The 24,307-nt window shown below is 41.0% G+C and overlaps 2 protein-coding genes across 13 annotated transcripts in view; one reads left to right on the forward strand and one right to left on the reverse strand.

The window, feature by feature from the left end:
- Nucleotides 1–2,210, forward strand: part of LOC134169626 (contactin-4) — a 341,881-nt gene extending 339,671 nt beyond the window's left edge. For all 3 annotated transcript variants that reach the window (XM_062630366.1, XM_062630364.1, XM_062630365.1), the window contains one exon: nt 357–2,210. In XM_062630366.1, the coding sequence (XP_062486350.1) occupies nt 357–457 (101 nt within the window). In that variant the 3' untranslated portion in view covers nt 458–2,210. The remainder of the gene's footprint in view (nt 1–356) is intronic.
- IL5RA (interleukin 5 receptor subunit alpha) lies at nt 2,203–23,371 on the reverse strand. Of its 10 annotated transcripts, none has more exons than XR_009966960.1 (12): nt 21,780–23,371; nt 19,293–19,447; nt 17,819–17,964; nt 17,116–17,254; nt 16,472–16,604; nt 16,206–16,396; nt 15,200–15,345; nt 14,453–14,588; nt 11,771–11,867; nt 6,747–6,828; nt 4,093–5,241; nt 2,203–2,301 (listed from the first exon to the last, which is right to left on the reverse strand). XR_009966960.1 is itself a non-coding variant. In XM_062630370.1 (12 exons), exons 3-12 carry the CDS (start codon nt 19,402–19,404, stop codon nt 5,149–5,151), a joined length of 1,275 nt encoding a protein of 424 aa, XP_062486354.1. In that variant the 5' UTR covers nt 19,405–19,447; nt 21,780–21,871; nt 22,286–23,371; the 3' UTR covers nt 3,797–5,148. The 10 variants fall into 10 exon arrangements, 8 of the variants coding, with proteins under 8 accessions (XP_062486354.1, XP_062486355.1, XP_062486353.1 ...); XM_062630370.1 differs by lacking the exon at nt 2,203–2,301 and having other exon boundaries at nt 3,797–5,241; nt 21,780–21,871; nt 22,286–23,371; XM_062630371.1 differs by lacking the exon at nt 2,203–2,301 and having other exon boundaries at nt 3,797–5,241; nt 21,618–21,871; nt 22,286–23,371.
- Nucleotides 23,372–24,307: the final 936 nt, after the last annotated feature.

Here is a 24,307-nt window from a genome sequence, read left to right on the forward strand (position 1 = left end):
TCAGCACAGTGGGCACAGGTACACAGCTCCTCCGGGATGCGGATTGCTCCAGGCTGGTGCCATAAGGAACAGCTTGAATGTAGTACAATTGTAAGAAAAATAAAATAATAAGTAAACAGGCCCTGAAGTAATACAATTGTAAGTAGCCTCAACACAACAGCAGCAGGAATTTGAGTTCAATGGAAAACTCAGTTAGAGAGGTGAAGTGCAGTGAAAAGGAGGTTATGTGGGGTCTGACCTCCCGGCCACCACCACACTTCCTTGGAGGAGCCAGAATTAATCTCTTGGGTTTGGGGTTAATGAGGGCTGCTCTTGTCACCACTGGCTCATTTTCTGCCCCTCTTTCCTTTGCTCAGATGCATATGCAAGAGGATCCGGCTCATCCACCTCCAATGCCTGTACACTGTCAGCCATCAGCACGATAATGATATCGCTCACAGCTCGCTCCAGTTTATGACAAAAATCACATAAAGGACTTCTCGTTTATAATATAAGCAACATTTAGCTAGTTGTTTTGAAGACACCCAGTACTAAGTAATATTGTGGTTTGAGTACATCTTACTACTGGAAAAATGTTTATGCTTCTTTAGGAATGGCATTATACAGTACTTCCTCAAAGCAAATATAGCTTTGTCTGAAGTTTCCTTGGAAACTCTGCAATGCACTGAAAACATCTGTAATATGATGTTACCAAAGCAGTTTACATATGTCCTTATATGCATATTTTTTATTATATATTTAGTGTTTTATAGAATTTTTTAAAGTTAACATATGATGTAGATATTAATTTTTCCTCTGCTATAAAATGCTATGGACGACATTACCATGGAAATATTGTTTGGAATTTTTTCCTTTCTGATGGAGAGTTCAACGTTGTTCATAGTAAATTGGCTGCAACTTTACTGTACAGTTTTACAAGGCTACACAAGGCAGAACTGTTCCAGATTGGGTTTGTAATGCGGCTATAGTTAACTGGCAGTTATGATGAGTCTTGTGTTGAATCAAGTGCTTATAACACACAAGATGTTGCATTTTATTCAGAGGTCTAAGCAAGTCAAACTCTAAATACTCAGTAAGAACACTATAACCTTGAAAAAGTACATGAAATTTGGTTGCTTGTGGACTACAGGACATGTAGCTAATATTCTGGCATTGTGCAGCTGCAGCAAGGGTCCATTTTACTGTCTTGAAATAGCTTTGTCTTTATCATGTGTAGCATTAAATTGGGTAGGAATGAAGATACTGCAAAGGTGCGATCTCTGCCTCAAGTGACAAAAAGGAACCTGAAGGAGCAATCCGACAACGTGGTTCTCACCTTTGGGTGTAAAGCCAGTGAAGTCCACCTCACTTTGGGAGATTTTATTCCAAGGAAATCAGGATACAGCGACCCCGAGATGTAAAGCTGCTCTGGGCTTGTTGTCCAAACACACGCTGCTTTCCACGTGCATTGGAATATAACTAATCATCTTTCATATGCCACCATGTAGAAAACTCTTGGGAAGTCCAGTCTGGACCAGGAGCCTCAGAGGAGCTGTGCCGTGCTTCAGGGAGGTGTGGGTTGTCCATGGCAAGGTGGGATCTCTGGTAGTTCTCTCCTAAGAAGTCCGTGTTTCCTTATGAAAACTCTTCATAGGCACCTGAGGCAAAATAGAGTCACGCCGGAAAACGACAATATCCACAGCAAAATAATTCTTCTTAAGAGAAGGACCATTTGTTACTATGGGGTAATTTTGTAAGTTCACTCAGATGGGATAATGCTAGTCAAAGGAAATGGAATTTTCTATAAAATTTTCAAGTTTAAATGCGCTGCAGTGGTATATTATTACTTTTTTTTTTCCTGATAGCTTGAATTTGCCTGTAACTTGTCTTTTTTGCTTACAAAATAATACAGTTAACTTTTAGACCTTCTAAATATATTTATTCAGTAACTCATAATCAGGATTCCACTTGTGTAAAAGTCAGGGGTGTTGACCAGAGAAATATTGTCAGTATTTCAAGCTGTGTTCCTTTCTTAGTTTGATATGGTTACTTCTATGTAAAAAGTAAAAATAAGAAAAAAACAGAAAAAAACTACAAAACCAAGAAAAATGGAACAAAAAAAAAGCTGCTGTAGTTTTCTCCCCAGTGTAAATGATATTTATCAGTGATCTAGCAGATGTAATCTTTTTTTAAAGGTATTGGTAATAAATATTCTGTCATTTGTAAAGATACCTGTCTTCCAGGAGCATTTTTCCTCCGTGTTTCATTCTGCCCAGTAACAAACTTCATTACTGCAGTAGCTAGTGCCTGCTGAGATGGTCACTGACATGAAGATACCAAAGAATTGTTGGATTAAGTCAAAACTTTGTGGAGGCAGGAAGAAAAAAATCTATTTATCAATCTTTGGTCTAATTCTACTTCCAAACTGACAAGAAAAAAATATTCATGAGTGAATTTGGGGTGATAATGTCTATTGAAGTAGTGTCACAACCTCTCCAAACTTGTGTGGGTTGGTACTGTCAGAGTGGGGCCTTCTGCAGTTTGGGAACAAAAAGGCAAAACTGGCATTACCCTCCTGCTGATCATGGGTCTGGCTGCAGCCAGCTGGGAGCAGGGTGGGAGACAGCAGCTTCGTTCAGGAGCTGACCTGGACCCAGAGAAACCTCACCCCACCGCAGACTTCTGAGGAGTTGGAGGAGCATTGATTGAAATTGCTAAAGCCACCAAATCTGCATTCCTAGTTCTGGATTTTAGGGTTGACAGCGCAGGAGTTACAGGATCATGTTCTGCATTGCAAAGGAGCAATGTTGTGCTTTGCAATCAATGATGCCAAAAAATTAAATAGCCACAAGACGTAGTTCAGTTTTTAAAAGGCAAATTTAACATTGCCATGGGTAGAGGTGGGTGAGGGACTCACTCCTGCAGCCGCTGTTGTGGAGGCAGTGGGGAAAAGCTGCACTGGGAGGAATACATGAGGTTTATAACTGGATTTAAAGAAAAGACACTCAGAATGAATATTTCTTTATGCTCTGGACACAGAACTCATAACTGTCCCGGAGTCAGCGCAGTAACCTTCATCGGCAGGGTGGGCTGGGCAAGAGTGGCAGAATGTGGCACGCGGCCCTGAGCGGGGCCTCTCCTCTTCACGATCCCCACTGCAGACCTGCATTTGGCAGTGATAGCAGATTCTCTGGATGTACTGAACATGCTCCCTTTCCTCTCCCACCGCCTGGAAGGACAGCAGTCTGCTCCGGGTATGATGGCTGTGAGGAGGCAGCTCTGCCAGGAACTGCTTTTCTGGTCCTGCATGGTAGCTGTTTACCAAACGTGAGAGGTTCCCCCATTACACCCCTGAAAGGGGCAGTGCTGGGCTGCCAGTTAGGATGAGCAGGCTGGACCAGTGGCCTGGCAGGGAGAATGGAGATACTCCTGCTGCTTTCCAACAGCTCAGTTTTATTTATCAGTGCAAGTATAACGCATACCTGCCAGTCTTCAAGCCCTGCCTGTCCCCAGGGGTACTCATCCCAAGGACCTGATGTGCCATTGTTGACTGGATGAACATCTGCACAGGTTTTCTCACCATAATCAGCTTGTTGCAGTTATTTGCATTGCTTTGCGGTGATGCAAGTCCTTACCACAGATGACACCAAAAACCAAAAGCATGTTTTTCCCTGACAGCTACCAGGAACGCCTTGGCTCCTGAGGCCGCTGCTGCCTTCACTAGTGTTCACATGGCCAGAGGTACAGCTCAAATGCAAAATATGCTTAAATATATTGCTTTAATCTCTACAATATCTTGCCATTAATGTGACTGAAATTATATTTAGAAATCTTATTTATTAGGCCACTTGAAGGCATGACATAAAATACATCACAGTAAATGAATTCTCTTTAGTCTCATTTTTTAGGATTTTACTAATGAAATTCTGATTTTAGATTGTTAAAGCTGGGCTCCCCAAATCCATTAAAATCATAATACAGGAGAGACGTCTGAGGCACAAACATTGTTCTATTAATGAGCTACATTAATTTTGATGGAGCCATGCTATTTCACCCAGATGAGAGCTGGCTCATTCATTATTTCTAGTCTGTAGTACCTAGGAACTCCATTACCTTAGGCACTTTCCCAAACAATTTACTTGCTGGGTCAAATCTTTCTCTTTTTAATTTGTTAATGTGTTAAACCTCACCACTGCCCCAGCTCAAGAGGCAGGAGGTTGCTTGAAAGTAGCAGGGACTTCTCAAGAAGAAGAGAGCTTTGTGGTCCACAGCCAAAAAGGTTGAAGCCTGAGCTGTTCCAGAGGTTTGAGGCAGAAGGTTTATTTGGTAACTCACTCAGTGGAGGACACAAGGTAAGTAAACAAACCACCAACAGAAACTGACACTGTCCAAACCCTGTTCACTGAAGACGGAAAAGCAGTGAAGAAAACCAGTTCCAATACTGGGTTTAGATTTTCAAAATCACCTGAAAGCAGCTGAAGCTGTGCATGAAGGAGAAGCCCAGCTCCTTGCAGCTCAGCCTCTTTAAGAGCACCGAGAAGTCCTTGGCACATTTCCTTATTGCTGTACAGTTGAAAACTCTGCACTCTCAGGCTGTGTATTGTTTTGTAGGTGCAATTCAGGAAGTTTTGCAGTCGGTGCCTTTTTTGTTTTCTGTTTCTTTTTTTTTTCTCCCCTTAAGCTTTAACCTCTTGTGCCAGGAAGAACAAACGATCTCTTCTTGTCCTTTTGTAGATGCTGCCAGCTCATGTCAAAGGCAAGAGCCTGCAAAGGAGCCTTGGACTGAAGATGAGTGAGAAGCCAGGGAGGCAGACAGCCGCTCTTGCAGAGCCCACCACTCCAGAGACATTCCCTCATTCAGAAAGGAGTGTGAGGAACACAAGTGAAGCTCTCATTTCATACTGGTCGGGGTCTCGCAGCACCCACCAGCTTCACACAGCCAAAAGCTGGGGATGCTTAAGCCCCAGGGAAACCAAGATATTACAAATGCCTACTTTGTTGTGCAGACTGTACAAACTGGGACATTTTGTTGAGTAGCTTATCATGACGCAAGGCACCTTGTGGAAGCAAGTCCTCCTGTCCTGCAGGAAACATCGCTGCAGCAAAGGTGACATGAAGCCCACTCCAGCGACGTGCCAGGGCCACCAGCCTCACCAGCCCTGCAGACTGTCAGAAGACAGGGTCATCAAGGGCATTGCAGTAGAGATCTTCAGCAAAGCTACTGAATTCGGTCTCTGTCTCACTGGTGCAGGTATGTGCTCTCTGGAAAGCAAACACTGCTGTTAGCTGGTGAACAGGGAGGTTGCGCTGGTTTTGGCTGGGATAGAGTTAATGCTCTTTGTAGTAGCTAGTATGGGTTGTGTTTTGGATCTGTGATGGAAACAGTGCTGATAATACAGGGATGTTTCAGTGATTTCTGCGTGGGGTGCACAAACAAGTGTGCAGAGATGGGGTGACTCGCAGAAGGAAGCAGAAAACAGTAGCCCAGTGGGAGGCAGAGCTGCTCCTCAGGGCTAAGCGCAGTTTCAAGGGCCACACTGCCATCACTGCGCAGGGCTTTCGTCACATTGTCCAGCTGTTTACACTGCAAATTGAGGAACTGAATGCCCACAGCAAACAGCTGCTGAAGGTTCACTTTCCTGGTGATCTCAGCAGAGCCACGTCCTCACCTCTCCTTGCCAGTGTCACTGCCCATGCAGCCATGGTGCCAGTAGAAAGCCTCAAGCCAGTATCGCCTACCTGTGCTGAGCTAGCTCTGAGTAAAGAGACAGTTAAAAACAAGGCAAAACTGTTTTTGATAATGAGAAACAGCCTTTGCATGCTCACGTATTCTAGCTGCAATGTTACTATTTGCTATTTCTCGTATTCTTATTTGTGATACCCTAAGTCATGTTACTTTACACCAGTGGTTTTAATTAAAAACAAATATTATATGATAATCTTTTAAGCCTGTTTCCCTGACCAGACCATGGAATAAGAACAATACACAAAAAATCAAACCCCTATTCTAAGGGGACAAATTAAAATCAAGCTACTGAGCAGCACTTCCCTTGAGCAGACAATGAGGAGTTTTATCTTATCTGTAAGGCAAATGTATTTATCAGGAAGTAACAGCGAACAAAATAAGGCTTGAGATCAGCTTAACAGTAGGACCACAACATTGCCCATTGTTAGGTTTCACAAAATAAATCAGCTCTCCAGGTGTCAACCTCCAGTCCAAGGCAGAGCTATCTGCCTGGCTGTGCTCAGTGGAAGGAGCAACTGCATTTCCATACAAAAGGCAAAGCCATACCACACCATGCACCTGAAATTTGTTGCATATTAGAAAAGCACTTAACCCTTTTGTTCACTGTTAACCCTCCCCAAAACATTTCATCTACAAACAAAGCCAGGTGCAGAGCTACTGCAGATGGGGATCTGCCCTCTGCAGCCCAGGTGGCCACACAGCTACGTGAGAACTGACCACAGTAGTTAATGATTGCAAGAACAGCCTCACAGATTGCTAAATTCAATGGCTAACTCTGTGTTATAGTCAGGCTGTGCATATCATCACATTAACTGCATTTCCCACTTGGCATGTTTTGCACAACACATTTGACAGCGTAGTCCACATCTAGTATGGACATTAGAGATTCTAAGAGGTCAAAGGCTTTAACTGAGCAGTAATGGTCTACATGGTCCCATCCTTCCAGAGAAAGAGCAGCACACAAACACAGCATCCCTTGTAGTAAAAAAAAAAGAAACAAGTGACTAAAATGTTGTTTTACCTGATAGTTATTTGGGAAGGGGTCTCTGAATTTGTTGCTGGGTGTTGGAATTGGTGGAAAGAGTTTACTCCATACACGGTTTCTGCAAAAAACAGTAGTGATGTGAAAGAATTGCTTTTCCTGATGCATGACGCAAGCATGCGCATGTTTAGCCCCATGAGAAGGCTTGTTCCCTCTCACCACCAGCCCTCCTGCCTGCCTCACACTCAGTCATCAGCATCTGATGGCAGCAGCAGGTTCAAAAGTGGTCAAAGTAATGGATAATGATCAGCCAGCAGAAACCCTGAGGACTGAGTAGGTGTGCTATTCCTCACAGGACACTTCTGGATCCTGGGGATGTGCAGATGACAAAGATGAGGCAGGATGACTCTCTCCCCGCATCAGCCTCTCCCATCACAGCTGCAGCCAAAAGCCAGGATGTCTGATCCACAGGGCACTGCCAGGTCTTTTACTGGCCAGCAACAGGTCTGTCTTGGAGAGAAATTAATTACTCTGATCTGTCTGTTCATGCTCATGCTCTTCCCAAGGGCTGCGTCGTCATGTATCTTGTTTGGACAGTCAAAACAGGCTGCCTCTTGCTCAGCCTTTGGTTTCTGGACATAATCTACCTGTGTCTGGTGGTAGGAGAGTAACTGCAAATAATGGTGTGCCAAGGGAACAAGGAGGAGGCAAGGAATGGGATCAGAGATGACTGACAATAAACGGTTCTGCCTAATGGTGTAATAACTCATCTTGCTAACACCCTTTGAGATACTCCTTCCCTGCCTGACATGCTTTAGTCTGGCTCAAGCATTCAGGCATATGTATTTTTATGATAGTGTACTGCAGAATGAACTTTTCTTGTCCTTGATATATTCCAGAGTACAGATTTTACATTTCAGTTGCCAAAAAACATTCACTATCTCTACTTCTGGATAGCACGATGTCTAAATAGGGCCAGATTTTAATGGGAACTTGTAGTGAGTGGAGATTATACTTGATCCATGAAGCAGAGATGTGGCCAAGGTGTGGAGCTCTACCTATTGGGACCAAAGACAGACCACAGAATCACAGAATGATTTGGGTTGGAAGGGACCTTAAAGATCACCCAGTTCAAACCCGCTGCCATGGGCAAGGACACTCTTCACGAGACCAGGCTGTTCAAAGCCCCATATACCTGGTTTATTTAGTAACAGTTCTCCTGACTGATGTCTGGTTAGTTCAATGCTTATGGTCTTACAACTATTCTTCCAAAAGCTGAATTCTGTCAAGCTTTTTTTATCCTATTATTCCTCCTCACCAGGGAAATGAGGAGAAATAATATTTTCTTACTATCAGTTTGGAGCTAAACCTTTCTGTCTGAGATGCTGCTGCCCGGAATGAGACATTAAAGCTTAACTAATTTTTAGGTGAAGGAAGGGCCACACCACTGCTCACACAATAGACCTGACCAAGCACACTACAGGATGTGTCCCCATTTCTGCACATGAGTTTGTAACTCAGGTGTGCAGCCAGAAATGGGAATATGTGGAGGAAAAGCAGGTGTGAGTTGTTTCTAGGAGAAATTTGCATCCCCTTTGTTGAAATGCTGAACGCGGTCCAACCATCGCTGGCTGCAGAAGACAAGTCAGGCAGTGCAGTCACTGGCAGCAGATTGGGACAGTAAGGTGGCCGCTGGTATAACTCAGGAGTGCGACCAGCACCTGGCATCATATCTACTCTTCACTGTTTTCCTGCTAAGGGTTGGTCTTTCTGATCGTAGCTGTGCAAGCACTGTTGTCTTCACAGCTCCTGCCCAAGATTGGGCCTCCAAAACCTCTCAGAGGGAAGGCCATGGAGGCCACATGATTTCACCTTATTTCAGCTCTGAGTGTGATTTTGATGTGAGGACTTGTCAAATTTTGCTTTTGTTGTGTAGTGTAACCAAGAAGATTTGGAGGTTTTGGAATTGTCATGTTTCTAGTTGTGCTGTTTGTCAATAGAAGATTTTGATGGGGCCATATCAAAATAATTTATTGAGTCAGCAAAATACATAAGTTATACTTTGCTTCTGGAATAGAAACACTTAAGGAAGGGTGCACAAATGCCCAACAGAAATGAGGCAGGACACTCGTGTTTGTGGGGGCTGCTTGCCCCTCCAGTGCAAGAGTCTTTGCAGTGAGGTGTTGGTGGGATGGTGACAGTGGTGGCCTTAGAAAGGTCCTGTTCTTTTTTGTAGGACACTAAAAAGTTGGAATTATGTGATTAAATATCTTGTCTCAAAATGTATTCCAGATAACTCTGCTTGTCTCTTCACAGGTTAGAGCACGGCCCTTTGCATTAGCACTGTTTGGACCTTCAGGATTTGGAAAACACCCCACAGGACCCTTATGCCTCAACTGAGTGTTTCAAGCCTCCAGTTACTGTGCTGTATCTCTGAAATTTTCCACCTTTCCCACAGGCTGTGATGTGAAAAGGCCAAAGAGAAGCACGTAGGAGAACAGGTTCCTCTTTTTCCTTTTCTAACCACTACAATAAGATTGATAAAATATTTGTTTCCACAGGACATTAGAGTGCCTTTTCTAGTGTCTTGCCTCCTCTGAGATTCCCAAGACATTTTACGCATGACTTCCCATAGCAGGTAGCTGCTGGCTGCTGGCTGCGGGCTGCAGAAGAGGGAGGAGACCTGATGGAGGTCAGGATGACCACATTGATTTCAGGTTATGGAGAGCTACTGACTGTCCTCACGTCAATTAAGTGGAGAGCAGCTGGGAGCAAGTTATTATCTACATCCTCCTGTAGGTTCACCTCCAGGAGAAAATGGTATTCCAAGGCACAGCCTAAGGAAGTACAGATTATGCTCATTCATAAAGACAGAGGTCAAACCAGGAAAACATTCAATACTGTTTTTTATCAAGACAGTAACCCCATCAGCTACTGCAAGGAAGTGAATGGAAAAGACTATCCAAACACTCCTAAATGGCTACCTTGCCTTGTAGCATTTCTTCCAAATGGTGTTTTGTATGTCTGATGCCTGCAATTACCAGGAAGTAGAAAGAGAAATTTATAGAACTCTTTGCTATAATGGAATTACTTATAATGGCTTTAAATTGTATAAAATTTGAAATTATTCTGTGCTTGAACTGCATGCTGCACTTTATGAATTTTCAAAGCAGTAAAAACTGAGAGTACCAATGAAATTGTGATCTAGGGAACCTGTTCTGTTTTTCTTTTATAAATATCTGCAGATACAATAAATGAGCAGGCTAAGCACTGTGTTTCATCTTACATTTCCCATCTTCTTCCAGGGCAGGCTGGGGTATTAGAGAAGTGGCAAGGACTCTGAGCAAGAAGCATCTTGCAGTGGAGTAAAGCTAGCAACTTCATGAAATTTAGTGCAGCAGGGCAGATAAAATGTTAATCACATTGGGCAAAGATGAAATGTTGTAAGCCTTTGGGTGCTAAGGAATTATATACTAGCCAGGCAGAGAGAAACTCTTGGAAGCAACCAATCAAGCAGCTGGACCTTGAAAAGCCATCTTAAATTTGCCTAATGTATTAAAGTTCATGAAATGAGTTAGTACACCATCTTCAAGCTGGTCCTTGAGCAGAAGTCTTCCCCAATACCTATTTCTCTCCCTATTTCTGCTTCAGGATTTCTGCAGGGGAAAACTGCGTAACATCCAAATACTTGCAGAACTCCACAGGAAAACAGGGAGTAGTATGACTGCTACTAACTGGTGTTGGAACTAACTGGTATTGGTGTTTTGCTGTCCCAAAGAGAGCTGAGAGAGCTGACGAAGATGATGCTGGAGCAGTGGAGGACCTACAGCTATATGGACAGGTCAATCTGTGAAAGTATCAGTGATGTGAGTGAGAGTGGTTTGGGGATTTCCATCAATACATCAGGACTGCATAGCTGGGAGTAAGTGTGCATGACTCACAACATGAATAAACTGGTGAGTTAATCTGTCTTGTTCCAAAAAGGACTGCTTCTTGAGACTTGCTATGCTAATTAAATTGATTTAAGAACAGGTTATCATAGACAACAGACATTTTAGGAAGGGTTAATAACAGCTATTCTAATGTAACATTCCTGTAGACAAGACCTTTACGTGATAAAGGAAATGTGGTATGGAAAGGGAAATAGCCAAGAGCACATCAAGATGACCAATAAGTTAAAAGGTGTTAAAAGAAATGAAGAAGAAATTAGCAGAGTCAAGGACAGCACTTTCATTACTGGGAACTGTATTTACTGTGGACTGATAATTGCTGCTTCTTGCATGTTTCAGGGGAGAAGCTTCCAGTGAGATTGATTCTTTAATTCATTGCTTATGATTTGACTAGTCACAGCTACAGAAATCCAAAGTATATCTGGTTTCTTCACAGCACATTTTGAGGAGTTTGGCTAAATGACATCTGCTTTTACTGCATGGCACCCATAGACTCTGTAGTAATTAAAAATAAACAAATAGCTCAAAACCACAAAGCAACCAATATTTTAATGCACTTGCTCCTGTTAAAGGTCAGGAGGAGCTGCAAGCACAAAAGCACTTAATTTTTACCTCTGCAGAGCATCTACTCCTTGATGTCAGCTGAAATTCAGACCCCATGCCCTGAGCCCAGAGTAGAGCATGTCTGTGAACTGAGCTAGACAAGACTAAGAAAACACTGCTCTGTGCATTTTAACCATGAAAGATGCTCTCAGCAGCTTTCACTATGGTTAAAGACAGAATCCTCCTGGGGAAACCATTCACCCAACCAGATCCATTTAAGTGAATAAATGAGATCAGGACAAATAGATTTTTAACAAATTCACCTCAATCAGTATATGGGTTTGTTGTTGAAGATTAAATTGAATAACTCTGATACTCCACCAATGTTGAATATTATTACTGATAATTAATGAGGCTGACTACTACTTATTCTGTACTTTTGCAGTGTGTAATTATGCTTCAGTACAGAAGTGCCCTTTCTTAAAATTAAGCAAAGGTGGTAACATCCCCACACACTTGTAAAGCACCTAGTCCTTAGTCACTAATTAAACAGAAGACGATGATACTTACGTTTTGCATATTATAGCAACAAGTAGGAATGTGAAGCATGTGGACCCACAAAGCACAGCGAGAATCCAGACTGTGGAATTCTCCAGTTTGTTTTGCCCTGAATTTCAAAGAAAAAAAAAGATATTATTTTAGTGCAGATTATTTTAAGCACACTCTTACAAAATATTTCATCAGCTGTTTTATGTCATTATATCCAGATCACAAATTAACATGCAAACAGTGAAGACCTACTATCTGGAATTAGAAATGAAAGGCAGAGCTTCACGAACAATTTCCATTAAACTGACTTTCTAGTTTCAACAATACTTTTATTTCATCTTCACATGAAGGAAAAAAGAGACAAGACGCATGAGGAGTGAGGCCCACCAGAAGGTCGATATTGTCCGTTAGCTGCCGTCCCAAGACACACAATGCCATGCAGTGAAGGCACAACTGGTACTCAGCAAAGACACTGTTTGTTAATAATCTCAGGCACAAACTATTTGTTTCCCATTAAACTATTATTCAGTTTCTGTTAATCCTTTCTAGCCAGGAACTGTATTTCTCTAGCTTCTTAAACTTGCCTGTAAAGAAGACAATGAACACCCCATTCTTCTTGAGAGCTGGTTGCTGATACATTTTCTCAGGAAGAATTTCTCTACTGTGTCTGCGTGTGAGCAGACACAGATATTTCTATCAAGGTCAGTGTTTCTGTTTTAAAAAGGCATTGCTCAGTGGCCAGGGCCATTATTTGGTGCCACATTATGCAATATAACCAAAACATTTACATTGAAGTGCATTTTCAAAAGGCTGCAGAGTTATGATAACTACCTGTTCTATGCATCAAGGTGTCAGCACTGCCATTACTGGGTAATTGAAAGGACATAAATCAGCCAGCAGCAGGAGTGTTGGGTTTATTGCTGCTGTAGACAAAACAATATTCAACTGTGGACAGATCTGTCTCTAAGAAATGAGCAGCTGAGCCTGCTGTCTCTGCTGATGGCTGTGGTTGCACAGCAGTCCAGAGAGCAGCACATGGATGACACTACGAGCAGGCCTGTGTGATCCATCCTGCACTTCCACAGTACCCTGATGGGGCACAGAGTCAACCTTCAACCTTGTAATTAAAACCGGGTTAGGATGGTTTATTTTGTCTTCAGGGTTACCACTTTTGTTTCTAGAAAATGAGATTTAGGATGTAATTGTCAATGAGTTGTGCTTTGTGTAAGGCTTGAGGATGACTGGGGCAGCAAACTGTGCAAAGTGGTTAAGTCCCATAAACCGATTTTAAGCTATCCAGCATGACAGGTGGGAATAGTATCAATTTTCCAAACCAAAAATAGAAGGGTCTTAAGTCTTTTCCATCTTATATCATCAATTGGCAATGGCCTCAGAAAGGTATGGTCAGTTAACGCTCACTGCAACTCAGAGTTTGGAAGAATTACAGACATTGCACTGTGGCTCTGGGGACCTGCCCAGCATGCTTCTCCTCGGACTTCTCTCAGAGACGTACTCACAACAAGCCTCTAAAAAACCTTTTCTATAAGAGAAAACTGTCCCACTCACTCATCCGCACTGATTTTTTCTTATCTAGCTTTGTTTGACTGCAGTGGTTCTTTTAGAGACAGCTGGTATCAAGGTGCAATTCTACAACACCCACTTTGGGAGCATATGTCTGCATTTCCCAGGGCATGATTACCAATGCCTGAGAGAAGGATTCAGAATTGTGCTTCAGCTTTTAGCAAAGCTACAGGATGCAGAATCTAGTCCAGTGTTCTTCTCAGGATATGGACTTAGAAGAGAGTCTGCTGGTCTTCAAGTTAGTCTCATCAAAATACTTCCCGGATAGATGCATGAGGCTAATAAACAGGCCCAGTTTTCTTAATTAATGAGATGTTTGGTCAGCCTCCCACCCCTGCCCTGGGTCAGTGGTTGGGTTGCTAAGCCTCTCTTCCCAAGGGCTTGTCCCTGCCATGGAGCCAGGTGGGAAGGTCAAGGGGATTTGTTAGAGTAAGGAGGCAAAACACCAGCAGCTTTGCACTCACTAGCAAATAGATATGAGGGAAAAGCTCAGTAAACAGGAGAGCATAAAGTGAAAACCAGGAAATTAAGAAACTCAAAAGATAAGAGCAAAGGAGGATGTCTAAGAAAAAACAGTTGATAGTGTGTCTTGATAAGGAAACTGTTATTTCCAGAAAAACATGTTCAGCAAGCAGGAAATACAGAACAGAGTGGAGCAAATGATCACATTCCTAAGATGCTAAAACCATGCTCTTTTTTTCCCCCCAACATCTAAGAATTCAGATAGCTCCAGTACAGTAGATGTTGACATGATCACTCACAGCATGAACATCACGATGCATGCCAGGGAAATACATGTAAAAACTAAAGAAGTAATGCAACTAAAAGGCCTTACCTAGAATTTAGGACTTACTTAAGCTAGTTTAAAGCAGTCTCTGAAAACATAAGCATGTAAAACCGAAACAGTCTAAAAAATCCTCCATATATCCAAAAGTGGTGGTTTTTTTCTTTAATGAAACACAGATTTAACTCCCCTTCACTTTCACAAGTCAGGTTCTTCAAATACTTCTTTTCCTGGCTTCTATTAAATTTAGTTGGCGGTATGCATACTCATGATTAGGCAGCATTTGCTTTCCAGCAATGTAATAATATTCACTAAAGACAGAAACATATCATTCTTACCAACATAAATAATTTCACTCCAATCACTCCAAAAACCTCTTGTACAACACATGTGATGATTAGCTCTTACTTGTATGGAATACCTGCTGGTAACATCAATCCGTAATCTGAAGGCATTTACAGGTATTTTCAGTATCTGTTAGGAAAACAGTATCATACTGTTTCAGATTACTTAAGACTAAGCAAATCAGAAAACAAACTTTCATCATGTTTATCTTTCTATTTTGCTTAAATTCTTTTACTAGATTAACTGAGCATCTGGCCTTGCTTTTGAAATAAGAAGGTGTAATTTCTCTCATAATACACCAATATTTCAGGGTAAATTCTTGAGAGATACCTCATTTTGCATTCTTCCTTAAGACACTTCATGCTGAATTTTCAGCATTGTCCATTCTCTTATTGTTCTGAACCCAGATGCATAAAACTGAGTAACTCCAAATTTTGTCCTGCTTTCCTAAGTCTCTTGGGGGATAGTTTGTGGGAAAAGAAGAAGGAAAACATGAAAATTCATGAGACTTTGGGTTTGCTGAACCCTAGTCACAAATGGGACACAAGTTTCAGCAGAAGTCCATAGTTTCAGAAATGTTCTAATAGCAGGCTTCGTTTTAAATGCTTTAAAACTTGTAACATAACCACAAATACGAAGACTTTTTGACCAGGTTGTGTAAAGGCAAATTCTAGCTATATAAGACAGTCAGCTCAGAGAGGGAATGCAACGTAACACTTGGGCATCAGAGAAGCAATTACCTGCTTGTTACCTGACTTCAAGTTGAAGAGGTAAAATTCATATTCAAAGCATTCTTTAGGGAAAGGAGAAATTGGCTTCTCCCATGTGGCCAGGAGATCATTTTGCTCTAAGAATACAGTGACATTTCTGGGAACATTCACTTTCTCTATAAAAAGAAAACTGTACTGGTAAGTTATTTATTTAGAGCCAAGTTTAAATACTAACAACTGGAGCATTTTATAACCTGATAAGTGTTTCCAAGTAGGATCTATAATCCTCAAATTTATTTTACCTTTTGGACACAGAAGATAAGGATTTAGGAGGAATAACTACATTGCAGAAAATAGTTAAGAGAAAACAGTTTTAAAAATCCATGTAGAAGTTTTGGGAAACTAGATTACTGGTGGGGGAGAGAATTTATTAAATTACTTTTCACAAAAGCATTAAATTAATGATAGAACAGTTAGAAAAACTTAAACAAACAAAAGATGTAACTAGGAAAGTTATTGAAAACTGAAACAAATTCAAAGCAATGCATCAGCAGCTATTAGGGGGATGATTTCTAAGAAGAAAGTATGTCAATTGTTTTATCTTAATGAAGCCATGAAAAGGGTAAATCATATCTGATAACAAAAAAGTGAAAGGCATGGAACAAATGAAGGAAAAGAAATTATTTGGGTAGATGAAAGATGGTGGAAAGTCACGGCTGACACTACCTTTTATTCAACATTATTGCCTTTTTTAAAAGGACATGGTTATCTTCAACACCATGTGTCTTTTTCCTTTTAAAGAATGACTCTAAACCAAAAGGTAGTAAAAACTGTACTTGAAGGTAAAATCAAACTCAGTTATAACCATCCATTTCTGTCCTATAATCTCTTAGAATTTCATGAAGCTGTCTATGCAACGCCAGCACATATTCTCCCCTGTATCAAGAATCATCCAATCCAGAAATATTATTTCAAATATCTTTTCAGAATCCTGCTAGACATCTGTAAGTATTTTTTTAAATGTATATTTACTCACCAATGGCATTTTGGTTAAATAGCTGCTGAAAAGGCTTGATTGCAGCATACTTGCTAGAACCGTTAATGTGTATTACAATGAGATTATCAACCTCTTCAGGATCAATATGAGTCACTGAAAATCTGCACTCAGTATTCCTGTTCCACTTGTCTTTTATATAATCTTCACACTCTTCAGTGTACATCTCATACCTAAATTAAAATACTTGTCAGTCATGATGATTTTAAGGAAATTGATTACTGACTTAAATAGGAGAAAACACCAACCTGTAAAATAGGAAGTATTTGGTATCTTCTGGTGCTTCTTGGCCAGGAAGCCAGGTGCAATGGAGAGAAACAGTATTAGAAACACTAATGCGAGTAACACAGGACAAATTGGTGACAGATGTCTCTGGAGCACCTAGAGAATCAAGGAATTATAAAGCAGTAAGAAAAATCTTACTACAAAAGTCGTAAGAAATTCATCTTGCTAAAACACTTTGACTACAGCCTTTGGTCCATTATTTCTATGTCTATTGTATCCAATTCTCTTCCTTATCACACAGGTCTGTCAGTTATGGATGGATGAAGATTCCCAAACAGTGTAAGTAAAGCTATACCACACAGCACCATTACATATTTCATGTACATCAAGGCAATATGGTCTTTTAAAATCCTAGAGTGTATGAAAGTAGTTATCTTAGCCTTAGCAAGGAAATCATATAAAATTTTATATGGGTTATCCATGTTCTGCACCTCCAGATTGTACTCCAGGCTCCATAGCAGTAGATAAAGGCCTAGCCTAAATCATTTTGCAAGATCAGCGTGGCAGGCAGAAGAGGAAATGCTGCATTTTTCAAGTATTAAACCTGTCATTTTTGATGTCTAATCCACAGAGCGGGACAGAAGACAAAATTCAGACCCCCCCCTACCTGGTGCAGGCAGGAGATTTTCCTTCACCCAGTCACTCCTCATCTGAAGGTCATTATGGAGAAGTAACGTTCGAACGTGTGCCGAGAAACCATTGTGAAGTGGAGCTGTTTGGATAGTGTGAGTCTTCTTTGTATCATACTTGAAACATCAAATAAGCATGACATGTGATGGAAGCCAAATTAAGGGACCTGTTTGCAAAGAGGCAAACCAGCCAGCTACCTTGGCTGGTTATGTTAAGTGTATACAGCTAGAGAGTACAAATAATCCACACAAGAAGCGTCTAAGGTTTCTCATTTAAGACAGCAGGAACCTTATCTTACCAAAAACTTGTTTATGGCATACAGCTGTGATGAAACATGATCTGACATTTTAATGATACCCTGGCATTAATGTGAATTAAGTGAGCTGACTTGAACAGGGAGCACTATCACTTAAAACTAGTATCCATATTTCCCCCAAGATAAAAGCTGCAGACTGGGACTGCCAATACCCAAGCTAAGCCTTGTCCCAACAGAGCTATACTGTAAGCAGAGCTGAAAGGGAATCTCTCCAATGCTCAAACTATATATTTATGATATAAGAGAATAAGTGATTTGATATGCTAATTATTCAAGAGACATATCACGTGTACTGCATCCAGGTTTGGTGCAATACATTTAACTCCACATGAATTTTACCTTCCTAGGATATTTTTCATCTTACCTCTTCAGGCACTGGGCTTAGGATTTTCACATCATATCTAATAGTGTAGTTTTTTTGTTCCTGATTAGGGTTTGGTTTCCACTGTAAAAGCACTTGTGCTAATGCAGAGACTGTAAGGGTGAAGTTAACAGGTGGGAAAACCTGAACTGTAAAGGAGAAAAGTATTCATAACATAGCAATCCAGTGAATTGTTTAGAACAAGAGCTTTACAAGCAGTAAGCAATACAAGCTTATAATACAAGCTAATAATTTCATTTCAATATTATATTTTCTCAACACCTTCTTATAAAATGTTTCTAATATTTGAAAAATACCTTTAAATAACAACCAAAACTTCATCAAATAGGAGTTTACTTAAAATTTAGCTTAAAAATGATTTTTTACAACAGTTTCAACTTGAAACACACAACTGGTTTGTAAATTAGGTATAGGTTTTTCAACTTGATCCTCATATCCACATAGACAAGAGGCATCTGTACTGAAACGGGGCTCATGGAGGGATCAATTGTAAGAACAATTCTCCCCATATAAGCTTGCAGAAGAGCATAACATGGGGGGCTTTCTAAGAGAAGGCTGATGGCCGCAAGAAATTATATGTGAGATAAGAAACAAAATTATAAACAGAGGAATTAAGCATAAATGGAAGAAAACATAGAAGGATGGGAATGATAATTCAAAATGACAGGGCAAGAGGGATTCCTGGAGCGCATATGGAAATGGAGATCTCATGCTGGGGGAAAATGTTAGCATATAAATAGCAAGGCAATGAAAAAAGCAATCTCCTCCCCTCCATTTCTAGACTTCTTCAGAGCCTGCACTCTCTTAATTGCCATCTCCAATGCAGCTAAAGGACATCAATCCCCATTTCTCCCATGGTTTCAACCTTTGATGCCCACTAGTTCCATTTTCAAGCATGCACCTTGCACTAGGAAAACTGCCTCATAAAGGATCAGAAAACCCCAACACAAACCACACTGAACTGCTTCCCTTAAAATGTTCCTTTTTTGAGATGCCCACAAAAAAATTCCCCACTAAGGCTGTTGATACACCACGATTATGCCAGAAATTCTTTGTGTCACCAAGTTTCTGCAACAAACTGCAGTTTTGTTCCTGGAGGTAAAATTGCTATCTGGAGTAATGCCTTTGCTCTGGCTGGATTAAATTGTTGAATAAACCAGGCCAGGAACTACTGTCTAGCCTAGAGATCAAGTGGCATGGCACAAGTTTTATCTACGTGCCTTATGGTTCTTTCCTCTCAAAGTAAAACAGTACTCAGGCACTATCTGGGAGCCATCTAACACACAGAGTAAACTGTCCCAGGAAGCACGTTAACACAGCACACTCATCTGTGGCCCTGTACTCACATGGCATGCCATGGACTGTTTTATTCTTGTGTAGAACAGTGCATCTGATCAACAGGTAGAGGGGCCAACCGGTGCTAAAGCTACACACTGGTAGAAGGAAAATGCCTTACCTCCTGCAGCCTGAGGTATGTTTGGCTGAATGAAGTTTGCTGTCCAAAGGAGGATCAGAAAAACTTTCATCGTGCTGGCTATGATCTTCAAATGGTATATGAGAACAGCCATGTACCAGTACGTGGATCTGTCACCATCTTAAAGAGGCTGATACCTAAAAAAGAACACAATCCCAATAGTCAAGCACACAAACCATGGCACACGGTATATCCACATGATCAAAGGAATTAAACTGCTACATTGCAAGGGACAGACACTTCTCCTTTCCTTGCAGGAAAATGCATCTTGTCATTGTTAAATTTAATTTAATTTAAGTACCAGCAACCACATTTCATTTTGTTCCCTTTGCTTTTGCCAGCACACCTTGAGAAAGCTACTAGTTTCAAAAGAGTCACATGTGGATGTTCAGAGCAGCAGTCACTGCTGCTGAATTAGAGCATCTCTCCATGGAGAGGAGTGAGTCAGGTTCAGGTATATTGACTTTCAGTGGAGTCCCATTTACTCAAAGAACAGAAATAACCGTATTTTTAGCTGCCACTATATATAAAATAGGTACTTACTAGAATTTACTTTCCAGTTTCTGTTTCAATAAAGCTTGCTAAAGAAGCAGTCTCAGTACTCACCTCAAGGCTAATTCTGCAGTGTTAATTATTGGGTGTAAGAGAAACTATTTTGTTTGTTTCTAAATGAAATGAACAATTATTTTTAATGCTAAAAAACCAGCATGTTTTTATGCTTCCTAGATTGTTTCATGAAGCACTGGAATAAAAAAAAAATCGATGTGTAATCATTCATCTATAACCTAATATAAACAACATGGACATACAGAACAGCAGCTTTCCAAAGTGTTCTTACCAAAGAGAAATAGGCCCTCCCAGCCCAATCGCACACTCCCCTGGGGCACTACAGCAATTGCTTGTATGGAGAACATAATATTTTCAGATGGTAATGAGCAGAGAAAGCATCTTTAACCCATCAGTTCTCCCTGAACCTGCAATAAATAACCCAGGGACTGGAAGCACTCCAATTGATCACAGTTGGAGTACTTCTGCTACACCATAACTATCTTTCAATATGATGTATGAATGCTGAGCTCATTAAAATAACACATAATTGACAATACAGTGTGTTTCCTAATGTCCAGGTCCACTCATTACCTGTATTCATATTTTGTATGTATCTGCTATTCTGCTAGCCCAAATGTGCAAAGGCTAACTCAACCTCTGGAGTTTGCTAACAGATTATTCCTGGGGACTCAGGGTTTGCTTTTATGTATGTTGGGTTACTGAAAGACATTTTGGCCAGACACTTTGGTTCTAACACAATGTATGTGAATCACAATCAGGTAATTACTATTCACCTTGTACATTTATGCTTAGACAGTGCCTCCAAGATGATTTCCTATTGCATTACCATTCACGAAAAGTCCGTTCTTTGGGTTCTCTCACTTGGATACCACGCAGTCCTCTGCTTCACAAGATCACGTTATTTTCTTTAAAAGTCTTTAAAAAGCCTCATGTTTTACAACTGCTTAAGATTCATGTCTACTAACACAAGTAATGCCTGTACATTGGTTTTCAGACTGCTCTGACATCTAGCGCAACTGAAAAAGCTGGCTCTCTGCTGGGTTTACTTAAAGTGGTTTTGGCTACGTATAGACTTTCTTAATTTGTCCTCAAAAAGCAAGAATTCTGATTCTTCCTGGGCACACCCTCTTCTGTGTACTTTAAAAAAAAAACCTCATTTCAAAAGTACTTTAGCTGTCTAAATCATGCACTTACTTACTTGACACAGATCTAACATTTTCTAAGCAGCGATTTACTGATCTGAAACTGGATATAAAATGTTACTGTAATGCAGATTAGCTTTCAATTATTATCTCTATTCTTCTTTTCAGTTTATCTCTTCCTGCCTTGTTTACAAAAATGCTATTTTTCCTTCTCTTGCTATCAGACTAAGATTGAAAATACAGCTTTTTAAAGAGGTCTTTCCATAGATGTGCAAGACGATAATATACAAGAATACCTTGCAGTCTGTGTTTTGTGTGAGGAATTACTAAAAAAAGGATCAAAACAAGTGTATTCAAATAAAGATGTTAATTAGAAATCTACAAGAGAATCATGTTCCTATACCCATACATATGGATATAGTAAGTTCTCAGGACAAATAAAGCCTTGATAAATTATGCTTTGTTACATATGTTAAAAAGTATAAACAGAAGGTAAATGATATTATTCCTTTTGTAACGAGTATACTCCTGAAAGGACAGTAGAAATCCAAACCACAGAAAACAGCCTCAAAAAGGTAATGATTTTCTTACTTACAGCTGACATGTCCCACAATCTCACAAGCAAGGGTCAGAAGCAGATTCCAGATGCATTTCCCAGTGCCAGGCAAAGCTGACTTTGAAAAGCAGGATTTTCGCAGTCTTCAAACAAAGCACAGCAAGGCAAAACCAAACCACAACAAACATCCCAGGAGGTTACCTGCGAGGCTCGAAGGTTCTGTGAAGAGTCAGCTCCATTTGTTCAAACGTCCTCTGGGTCATCTTCCTGTGGGTTTCTTTTATAACTGCTGTCTTTCAAGTACAAATGTGATAGGTACTTCAGAAATGATGGCAGATGATAAGTTAGACAAGCACGCATTGAAAAAGGGAACTACAGATTTAACCACAGGATGGAAGGCTCCATACAAGCACACAGTTTAGCTCAGAAATGGGTTTGCTTTATTGAGGGTTAATTAGATAGCATAGTCTGACAATTCTCTAATAATTTTGGAAGAGCAGGAATGTTTAATGACCGACTGCAAAGAAATAACCTATAGCCAGCTACCTACGGACCACTGCTGACATCCCAATTTGTTCTTCCCCTAGAAAATCAAATCCAAATGTTGCTGGGAAACTGTGCAGGCTTCCTGCAATGGTTTTATACCATCCTGTTCAATGCTCTTGCTATACAGCCATGTGAACATCAGTGGCATTTTGGGAAGTTACCTGGACCAGAGCAAGGTGAGCTTCCTAACCTCATGCTGAGAGCTTTGGGTTGTGATCCATAGGGCTGGGGAACACAGGCTCACAAGCAGGACAAGCAGCAGAAAATGACCCAAGGGCTAGAGAAGACTCTGCAGAAAGTGGGGCTGCATGTAATGGAGTTACAGGAAGGAGAAGAACAAGGCTAATGACTTACATTCTTTAGCAACCTTGATTGCAACTACCCTATTAAATGTGCAGATGACACAAGCTGGGAAAGGCGTGTGCTTTGAAGGTAAGACTAGAATTAAGAAAGTTCTTGACAAATTGGTGGAGATTGGGTGCAGTTCAATATGGGCAAGTTCTCAACTGCAATTAGGCATTGCCAACTGTGAATGACTAGCTCTAAATAATCAACTGATTAGGTATCTGTTCTGCAGAAAAGGATGTGGGGGTTTGGAGGGCCATAAACTGAAGAGACATAAACAATGCCATGCACTTGTGAAATGATGCCAGCAAAACACCGGTGTCCTCTACAGACACATGATGTAATCCTTCCACTCTGCACAGTGCTGATAAAGCCTCCACTCACACACGCTGTGCCCAGCTCAGATACTGCACTTAAGCAGGCCATGCAGCAGATAAAGAGAAGCCAGTACACAGCAAACGATATGAGAGCCTAAAGAGTATCAGAGAGGAAACAAGCTAAGGGAAGACTTGAGCAGAAATGTAACACCTTAAGCTTTCACATGTTCTCCAAGCCCATCAGCCTGTGACTAGAAGATGACAACAAGTGAAATTCAGGTTAGGTATCAGGGAAAGCATTCAGAGTTGGACAGAGTTTCAGAGTTTTCAGTTTCAGGCAGTGGAGCACCTAAGGACTGAAAGAAACTCTGTGATGGATCATCTGTATACAAACATCAACCAGGAATGACAGTGGTAATCAAATCCTGCCATGAGGCACAGAGGTAAGTTAGGTGAGCTCTTAAGGTCTGGCCAGTCCCTATGTCTCTGAATAAACAGGAAATTACTGGGCAATATTCTGATACCTACATCAGAAAATTTCTGTAGAAAAGAGATCATTTCTAAAGGTGAAGTATGAGTTTAATAAGAAAGTCACCAAAAAAAAGGATAAAAAAAGGTTATGTTCTTATACAGGCCTGACTTGATTGTTGTAGTCTGAGATTCATTTTAATAGGTCATTCCAATAAAAAAAAAAAAAAGCCCATTTGTGCTCCTAAGCACACTCCTGGCTGCAGCTAGATGCTGATTTGGCAGGTGCTTAAAAGGCTAGGTAGGTCTGTGACACATTTCTTCCCAGTTACCAAGAAACCTGTAAAACCCTTTATGCTGAGACAAAGATTTATTCAGGCTTCAAAGGGTACCACACTCCCAATTAACTCGCATTTGGGTGAGTTCCTTCTCTGGCTTCATTCCTTCCAATCCTTCTGAGATGCTTTCATGCAGGAGCAGTACAGGGAGGAGCAACGAGAGCCATGGCCCTCCTCTGGGAAATGCAGTTGGCCAAACACAGTCATTCCACAGTCATTCCAGTGAAATTACACTTGTGAGGAGGGAAGGACTGACATTCAGACTGTACCACATCCCCCAGCCTCCCATATTATCCTGTCTTGTCCATACATCTTCTCACAATAAAGGAAACATATCAATCTAGGCTGACAAACATATCAATCTAGGCTGACAAACATAAACCTAATGTTTAAGCTACACCACGTTGCTTCACATACATAGTTCAGCAAATGGGCTACACTCATAGCCCAGAAAGCCAACCGTGTCCTTGGGATGCATGACCAGCAGATGGAGGGAGGGGATTCCCTTTTACTCTCCTTTTGTGTGACCCTACCTGGAGCACTGAATGGCTCTACTGAAAGAGCATAAATTTAGATGAGACCTTGGGAAGTTCTCTACTGTGAGGGTGCTGAGGCGCTGGCACAGGGTGCCCAGAGAAGCTGTGGCTGCCCCATCCCTGGCAGTGCTCCAGGCCAGGTTGGACAGGGCTTGGAGCAACCTGCTCTAGTGGAAGGG

This window comes from Pezoporus occidentalis, unplaced genomic scaffold (genome assembly GCF_034315485.1).
Source record: "Pezoporus occidentalis ecotype Australia unplaced genomic scaffold, CSIRO_AGI_Poc_V1 ctg35, whole genome shotgun sequence".
NCBI lineage: Eukaryota > Metazoa > Chordata > Aves > Psittaciformes > Psittacidae > Pezoporus > Pezoporus occidentalis.